At 38.7% G+C, this 9,278-nt stretch overlaps 1 protein-coding gene across 1 annotated transcript; it reads right to left on the minus strand.

Moving 5' to 3' along the window:
* Positions 1-1,272: 1,272 nt before the first annotated feature.
* On the minus strand, positions 1,273-8,360 carry STRAP (serine/threonine kinase receptor associated protein). Its single transcript, XM_009873463.1, has 9 exons — positions 8,227-8,360; positions 7,397-7,478; positions 7,066-7,138; positions 6,428-6,524; positions 4,939-5,076; positions 4,240-4,376; positions 3,359-3,508; positions 2,549-2,614; positions 1,273-2,215 (listed from the first exon to the last, which is right to left on the minus strand). Exons 1-9 carry the CDS (start codon positions 8,349-8,351, stop codon positions 2,154-2,156), a joined length of 930 nt encoding a protein of 309 aa, XP_009871765.1. The 5' UTR covers positions 8,352-8,360; the 3' UTR covers positions 1,273-2,153.
* Positions 8,361-9,278: the final 918 nt, after the last annotated feature.

The following is a 9,278-nucleotide window of genomic DNA, read 5'->3' on the forward strand; positions in this document are numbered from 1 at the left end:
CTCCAGCCGCAGGGGTGCGCACGGTATTCCCCCGCCGCCATCGCGTTGGCACCGGACGAGTCGGTAAGGAGGCAGCCGAGGCCTGCCGCCACCCCTCAGCCTCCACCGGGTAAGAGGCCGGTGCCGTTCTGCGACGGGAATTAACCGAGACAGGCTGTTCCTTTAGTGCTGTCTCGACGATGCACCCGAGCAGCTTCCAGGTTCTTCCATTTGAATCTTCCAAGTAGAAGCTAGTGTAATGCATACAGAGAGAGCTCCACGAACTTACCTTGTAAAGATTTCTGTTAACACCTGCAAAACAGAGGTCCGATAACAAAGCCACCAACAACTCTGCGGCCTTTGTTTTCTGGAGTTGTAACAACACAAACTCAAATGAAAACAAAAATTAAACAGTTAACATTCTCATAGATGAAACGTCTTGCAGCTCAGCGATACTCCCTCTGTGGTAGCAAAGAAACCACACACAACAGCATCATGTGAAGCAGCAAAGGGGTCACAGCTCCGAAACCTGAGGACTCTCCTACAGACACCTCTACGAAACACCATGCAAGAAGCTGCAAGAAGTCTGCAAGAAGCTTCAGCGTGGGGCAAGGTGTGCAAGTTTCTTGTTCTGAACGCATCTCTCAGCATGTAAAATGAACAGCTTCTACACTGAAAGATTTGGAGCCTTCATAAACCTTAATGAAATTAACAATAAAGCTGAAACAATTGGCTGTACATCAGAGGGATGCGAGTTGCTTGTTTGTTAGAGGAAAATTCAGTTAGATAACCGCAAAACTCATCTTGGAATCAAGTAAGTGAAATAAGGTATCCTTAACATGCCTGTTGCACTAAGAAACTGTGAATCTTGTTATCATCGTTTTCCTTCTTGCCCTGCCTCCACAGCTGAAGCTGGATGAGATCTGTCAGCCACCTGCATCCAACCACCTGTTGAAGCAAGTTCAACTACAGCAGGCTCCCTAGAGCCACATCCAGGTGGGTTTTGGGTATCTTCAATAATGGAGACTTCACCTTTCCAGGCAACCTGTTCCCATGTTTGACTGCCCTTCATAATGGGAAAGTGTTCTCTTACATTAAGACAAAACTGCCCATGCTTTAATGTATACCCCAGTTTTCAAAGATTATAGCATTACCGTACTCTTGGGAAAAAATTCCAGAACAGTACGGACAACTGAATATGAAAAAAAAAGAAGTGTGTAACTTTTCTCCTTTACATACAGAATGCATTAAGTAAAACTTTTAGCATAACATTAAAAGAAATGACAAGTGAAAGAATGACTATATTTTCTTTAATGAAGAAAATATGATTTGTAACCTTGAAAGAGTAACTTTTTTTATCCAGTCTGGAGGACTAAACCCACGTTTTATACAGATTCTTAGCCAACCTCCAAGACTTTTATGTACAACCAAATATTTCAGGCAGCACGTTTAATTTAGGAGTTTTCACTGGTTTTGATTTTAGAGACTGATGTTTACATTCATACTTTAAAGAATAAAAAGACACAAAGCTTACAGATCAAAGAACCTGCCACCCTCTGTACCAACACGAAGACATTCTTACTGCTTTCCCTCTGTTTAGTACAAAACCAAGATGCTGGGAAGGACTGCATAATTAATTTGGTTGCTCTTCCATGCCATGAACCGAACGCTCAACAGTAAGATAAGAGTTTTAAGAGGCATTTTATTTAGACAACTGAAAAGGTAAACGTTCAGAAGCAGCGTACATTGAAAGAAAACCCGAACCAAATATTTTCAGTACGTAATCCCTTCTCTTCAACTTAAGCCAAATTTTTGAACTTTCAAGGGAGGGAAAAAAAAAGGGGTAAAAGCTATTGTATCTCTTCTCCATAATAAGGAAAACACACTACAATGAGTCTAATTGAAATTGGAAAGACTGTATCTTGGCTTGCACACTTCTTTGAAAAGACAGTAGGCAGTTATGCTAAAGAGACAGCAAAACTCTACTACTTGTCTTTGTTTTTTTTAGATACTCAGTCCTCCTACAGAAAACACCGAGCCAGTTCCACCGCATTCTCATCAATTACTGCCCATCTTTGCCTTATGTAGAGAGCACACTCTGGAAGGCTGCTGTTTATCACTCTTCACTTGATCTAGTCTCGTACATCCATATGCTGCGTTAACAGTTGCAATAATCAGGCCTTAACTTCAGGAGTTGAGCATAACACTGAGTCTGAGTTTTCAGAGGCAATTTCTTCTGCAATTAAATAAAAAGGATATTATTAAACTTCACCTTAGATATGTAAGCCAAAGAAATGCTGCAGGGATTGCTTACAGACCAGCCCAATTTGTTTCCCCATTTAACCTGATCCAGTTATTCTATGCCATCTGTTCAGTCTGCACAGCTCTAGTCACTAGTCTGACACTTGCCACATGGTCATTTCCAGGAAAAAGCATTCACAGATCTTGAGGAGTGAAAAATGCCAGAAGGTACTTAGTGAAAACTACCTCTTCTGTACTAAAGAATGTTACCAACTTGACTGATCTTTTAACACTTAGCTGAGTTGAAGCTGCCAGTTCAGTGCCTTACCTATTTCCTCCTCTGCAGTTCCTGGAAGGGTGGTCCTTGCTTTTGCTGCTTCTGCATTCTCCTCTTCTGCAGAGAGGAGGAGAAAAACAAAACAAAACAAAACAGTCAATACCTTCAGTTCCCCTTATCCACTTTAATTGAAAAAATAAAACTTTCTCCTTACTTCAGTGTTGAGGGGAAAGACTTGGGTAAGCAATTCCACTAATGGATACTCAGTCTTCCAGACCTCCCTCCCCATACCCCCCCAATTTATGGAATCAAAGTACAATATAAAATAAACCTATTATTCACATTTCTTTCTAGAGATTCTTACATCCTTAAGATTTATTAAAGTGATACTTCTTATTTTGTGCTCTGTAACATAAAAATACATCAGACTATTTGCTTAACTATCAAGTGTCTCTATTCAATAAGTTTACAGATTTGAAGTTAACTGCTTAAATCACAGCAGCACGGAATGTTAGGGGTTGGAAGGAACCTCTGGAGATCCTCCAGTCCTTTGCCACAGTAGGTTCATCTAGAGCATGTTGCACAGGGTGGCGTCCAGGAGGGTTCTGAATGTCTCCAGAGCCAGAGACTCCACAGTCTCTCTGGGCAGGCTGTTCCAGTGCTCTGCCACCCTCACAGTAAAGAAGTTCCTCCTCATGTTTAGATGGAACTTCCTGTGTTCAAGTTCGTGCTCATAGAGACCCTCACAAGACAGTACAGTTCCCATATGAAATTCAGATGATGTTGACCACTTATGACAGATATTACTTAAAAAGTGCACACAGAACAGCCAAGTTTCACCAGGAACAGGGGCACACTTACCAGGAACTACACACTTCCAAAGGCCATAGGTTTTCCCTACTGTTGTCTGCCACAGCCTTAGCGTACCGTCCTCAGAGCCACTTGCATATAACTCCCCATCAGGGCTAAATCTCACGCAGTGAATTGGACCAAAGTGTCCTTTGTAAGATTCTGTAAGAATGTATCAAGACCATTAATTTCAGATTCTAGTCAACAACTGAAATTAATTAATAAGAACTGATCAGAAGGAGGAAGAAAATACTGATGAGGGGCACCTTCTCAGTATTTCACTTCTGATGCAGAACAAAGCTTCTATTAATTGGTATCTCAGTCATCACTAATTTAGGTAACATATTAATGGATTTATTAACTGCAAGAACACAGGTGCTTAATTACTCTAGGCAAAATTACAAAGCAAGCCAGCAGCGTGGAGTACATATGCTCTGTTCCTTCAATCACTCTACATACACTCAATTTTAAACAAGGACAGCATTAATGGAGAAACATAGAAATCCACTGTTTTTGAAATATACTTGGCCAACACTAACAAGAATATAAACATCAAATTTTCATTAAAAATGTAGCTGCAACTCATGAGACGTATCTAACAAACGCTACAGCACTACACTCAAGTTAACATACAGCTTACTATTGCAGCAATACAGAATGACAAATTTTTTTTTAAACAGGTACAGAGGTGTTGAATGGAGGCTTTAATTAGCTGTAGAAGAATAATGTTATATCAAGACAGGAAACAATATTTAACTGATAATGTACTTTTTCCTCCTCTTGCACAGCATGCTATGCTAAGACTTTGAGTACAAGTTTCATTTAATAGTCGTCATTTAATTAATCTAATACCTATTTCAAAACTAATTTTTGCTTACAGAAGACAAACATACCTAATTCTTCTCCTGTATTATAGTCATATTTATAGAGTTTAAAATCTTCACCACCCGCAACCAGGCATTCTTTCGCAGGGTGAAGTGACGCAGAATTGATTGTAGCAGGTGCTTCAAACGATTTGATCTGCTCTAGACTGAGGAGAGAAAAGTTTGTTAACAAAGTTAATTTTAAAAGTTTTAAAAAAAAGATCCTGAAAGCAAAGAAACTGTAATTCTACTAATCACAACTGCTTTTAAGAAAATTAGAATACACACACACAGATTTTCTGAAACAAGTTTTAATACCTGCAAATCACATTCATCAAGTTAGGAATGACTTCAGAATAAGCAAAACAAAAGCTCATCCATTCATAACTACTTTCTGGAATATGTTTAAGTGTGTAACTCGCTTTCTTAAGACATCATAGTGATGTATAAATAATGAGTTCTCTGAAACTTACTTAAGCAAAATTACAATTAGTGTGAAATATGAAAATGGCACCCAATCTTTACAGTCTAGCATCTTAAAGACAGTTAGGGTTCACTATTTTAGAAGAGGGTTCTTGTTTCACACTCTGCCTCTGACAAGATGGCAAGCAAAGATGTCCACTAACACCAGTTCTGACAACATGCTGATTTTGGCCTTGTACAGTCAGTATATACCCACAACCAAGCCCATTACTCAACCTACGAAAATTCTGGTGGTTTTGGACTCACGTTTCTGCACTATGAAAAGCAATAGTCTTTCCGTAGGTTATCACAAGTATCTGTCCTTCTGGAACATACTCCATGCTGCTCACTGACATTGCAACATTTAGTGCCTTCACTTCAGTCATGGTACTCCGGTCCCAGAGGCTTAAGACAAAATAAAAAAGAAAAAAAAGACTCTCTGATTACTTCAGCAAATCAAACAATTATCACCTCCTATCCATGGATAATCCTATTTGGATTGAAAAAGCCACCTAAAAAAGAACACAGACACTTTGGATTTTCAGATGCATCCTTATCTTCATTCTCACCTAAGCAAAGTTTTAAAATATGCTTACTTTAAAATACTGCTGGTTTTGAAGCTTAATGCAACAACACCCAGTGGTACACACAGCATTCAGCTACTCAAGGATTGTCTTGAAGATTAAAAGTCTTTTAAGTCTCCTGAGCAATAGAGCTTTCCAGAAACAAGGCTTGAAAATTCCATTCTGCCTTTACACCTCCCAAGGCAAAGAGGTACAAATGCCAATTTATACCAAGAAAGGAGATTCACTGATGATAATACAGGTTTGTACCTAGGGGTACAAACTATCTAAACATAAATAAAATTCTTCTATCTTTTTTTTTTATAACCAACTCCTACACTTCTATTTCTACAATTCAGAGAAAAATAAGCAAGGCTAGCCTCTTGCTTATCTTGAACATTAGGAAACTGTAAAGAACTTAAAAAGAGACTACAGGGAAATTGCACTAGTGACTTCACCCTCACATCCTTCCTTCCGAAAGGCAGAGAAGAACATTCTATTTCTCTCCCCTCTGTGCCGTAAATATGAGAATGGGGAGTCAGATAGGCATGAGATGACACTGGTCGTATCAGCCAGAAAGCTGAGGAAGCAGTTAGGCACATCTCCCATCTTTTATGGATGCCACAGGGTCTTTGTCAATTTATCTCCCCAGCAGCCAGGTTTCAGCACATCTCCTGCCAACTGGGCATAAAGTAAAACACTTCACCATGACTGGATGAGCCATCTTGTAGAAATACTAAAGCCTACTCAACTTAGCAGCACCGCAGGACAACGGTGCACTGTTTTCAGATATTCTTCCCAGTCTTTTATCCCAGTGCCTACCTAGCCCATGCCTTGTGGTTCTTCCAAGGCTGAATTGCAGAAAACAAGACAACAATACTTCAGCACAAAGCGTATGCACACGACTTCAACTATAAACTTGTGTTCTCTAGGATTACAGAAGGCGTAAATTTACTGTGCCATTCTCAAAGATCACCTCTTCTTATCAGGGAGAACACATTTGTGGAGTAAATCAGAATTATGAAAAAAGTTATGTCCCTAACAGCAGAAGAGAACTGTTCTAGGCATGCAGCTACAATAAACTAGGATGCAAATAACCTGTGTTACTTGTATTCTTTACCAAACTTCTCACATGGATTATGACAATAAATAAAAGTGAGCTTTTTAGAAATCTGAAAGTTACTTTTTCTTACCGGACAGTTTTATCATCAGCTGAAAGAATCTGTTTGTCATCACTGCTCCATAAAGCCTTTTTAATGCCAGAAGTATGTCCACTGACAACATCAGGTTCTTAAAATAAAGCCAAGTATTTTAACACATCAGAAAATGAAATAATGTCATGCAGCAGTTTGGGAGCTTTCTTAAGGTATATGGATTTCCACTTTACTACAAACTGTAAGTAAAACTACTTTAAGCACTTATGACTATATTCCAGGAACAGGATAAATGTAAACTGGGTATCTGAGTGCCTAAATTTAAAAACTGTCCCTAGTTTAATGTCAAGGTTCTCTAGCTTCGTATCAATCATCAGTAGTTCAGTAGCGACATGAACTTAAACAGACATAAATATGCAGAGTTTTTTCTTTGACAACTAGTAATCAAATTTTAATTAATTAAACCTATTTCTATTAAGTTTGCATTGAACTGAAACATGCTATCCTTGAAGTCCTTTATAAACTAATTCACTTGTAAAGTCGTAAACTTCAAACATACAGATTATCTTACTATAACAATCCTCAACTTCCACTTTTGTGATTCAGAATAGAAAGTAGCTCTTCATTTTGAAACTTTAACTCCAGAAACCAAGAATCTGTTCTAAAAGTGGACTCACCTGCTTCTGGCTTGCTCAAGTCGTAGATACGCAACAGTTTATCCTGTCCACCTGTTAACAGATAATTGCTATCCTGAAACAAAAGTTATAAAGGGTCAACTCTATTTTGAATCAAAATATCAGCCTTCATCTGTGAGTCTTAAAATAACACTTCTCTCAGACATCCTCTAACACACTTACTACATTTATGCTACAATCTTAAAAACTAGAAGCAGTATGTTAGATTATTTGCCCATTAAAACACACATGTAAAAAGTAGAAAAGTAACTAATAGCTAAAGATACTCAGAAGCTTACTTCCCTGGTAAATACAGTATAAAAGCTTTTCATACCTGTGTAAAATCCACACTTTTGACAATGTGTTTGTGAGCCAATGTGATTAGTTCATCACCTGACACAGCATCCCACACTTTGCTAAACAGCAAGAGAAAACGTTTATATTTTAGTAGCACCACGAAAAATCAACCTGGACAGAGAGATCAGTTCGTAAGCAATCTTTCCCAAAGCATCATGACATTTTATCATAAACACTACAGTCTCGTAAGTGCTAACTCAATTTTTCAATGAGAATACTTTTCATATATTCTCTAAGGCTTTTTTTGTACTACCCCACCATTCTCCTTTATCCTCTTCTGCAGATAATGCAGATTAATTAGCATTTTAGATCTAGAAAAAGGCAGTTCTCAGCAACTTTATCAGTAGAGACTGCCCTCTACTAACAGGATCCAACTTGCCAAATATTAATATATACTTCAAACAGCACAAACAAACAGCAAAAACTATCGAAGAAATAATTTACTAGAATTTTCACATAAGTTTTCTTGCAATAACAAGAGGCTAACTGCTAGAAGCAAAATAAAAATATCACTCTTTCAACTCTGCTATAACTACAGTGCTAGAGTTTAGAGCCGTGTAGAAATGTTATTCTAGCAAACTGCTATAGTAAGTAAGTCCATTTATTAAGAAGGAATTTTAGTTGTTCATCATGATGGAATTAACTGTAGCTGCTTTCAAGAATCTAAAAGTCTATGTTTTAATTTAGCTAGCCACAAAAAAAGCTAACAATTACTAAAGAACAAATGAATCAGTAATTTACTACACCTGAATATCACCAAAGAACACTATAGACTAAAATCAAAACACAGACTTCAAAGTCACTTACGCTGTAAAATCTGCTGCTGCTGTAGCTGCTTTAGTGGCATCTGTGTTCAAAGTGGCACCCCAAACAGCACCTTTATGACCTAAAAATGTGCCGATCCAGTCTCCTGTGTCACCCTGACGCAGCATAGGCTTACCATCTTCATAAAAACAAAAATATTCAGGTAACATGATAAAAAAAGGAAGCTGTTTTACAGAAAGATTCCTTGCACCAGTGTGTGAATTATACCACATACTTTATGAAACTATTCTTTATAGGAGTTTAGCTGAAGAGCTTAGATTTGCAGCTGTTGCATGCATCTAAACCTGTACAGACATTAAAATACTACTCCAAATGAGACAAAAGTTTTCCTTAGGTTTGTGTTAAGGTAGATGGAAGATGGAAAAGAGCACTTCGGTTAGGTTTTATTTTTACTGAGGCTTCCCTCAGGCAGGACAAGTTTGGGGTTTGGGTTTTTTTCGGAACAATATTTTTAGGCTATTTACAGTCTTGTGTTTGTAACTGAGACACATTTAAAACATACACAGAGAAATACTCTAAAAATGAAACAGAAAGCCGTTCCTGTGATTGTTTTTTCCGGAAGGCTACCAAGAAGTTGTTTGCACAAGACGATGTAGAGCTGAACTGGAGGCATTCCAGGGCAAAAAAGGAACGTCCTTTTAAATTTAGGAATATAGCTGTAAGATTAACGTATATATGTATGAAGGGGAAACGCAATTCACATAATGATAAGAGAGTTCTCATGGGCTAGGGAGCATCCTGGGCTAGGAAGCAGATGCCATCGTTCTATGTGCAGCAGGTCAGGCGCCCTGCTTAAACAGGAGCCCACTTATAAACCTGAAGCATATATACACAGACAGGGCAGATGGGCAGTTGTTTAAAGAAATCTTTTCAAGGCTTCCTGCCCCCTACCCCCAGTCTGGATCTAAACTGAGCAAATACGGGCTTTGATACCCTCCCCAGGCTAACCTGGTAATCGACCACCGCGAAAATCAGCTGCCCGCCCCCTTCTGCTTGGAGGGCATTACCCTCCAAGCACCAGCGTTCCGCCGGGG

Source organism: Apaloderma vittatum, unplaced genomic scaffold (genome assembly GCF_000703405.1).
Source record: "Apaloderma vittatum isolate BGI_N311 unplaced genomic scaffold, ASM70340v1 scaffold16877, whole genome shotgun sequence".
Classification (NCBI taxonomy): domain Eukaryota; kingdom Metazoa; phylum Chordata; class Aves; order Trogoniformes; family Trogonidae; genus Apaloderma; species Apaloderma vittatum.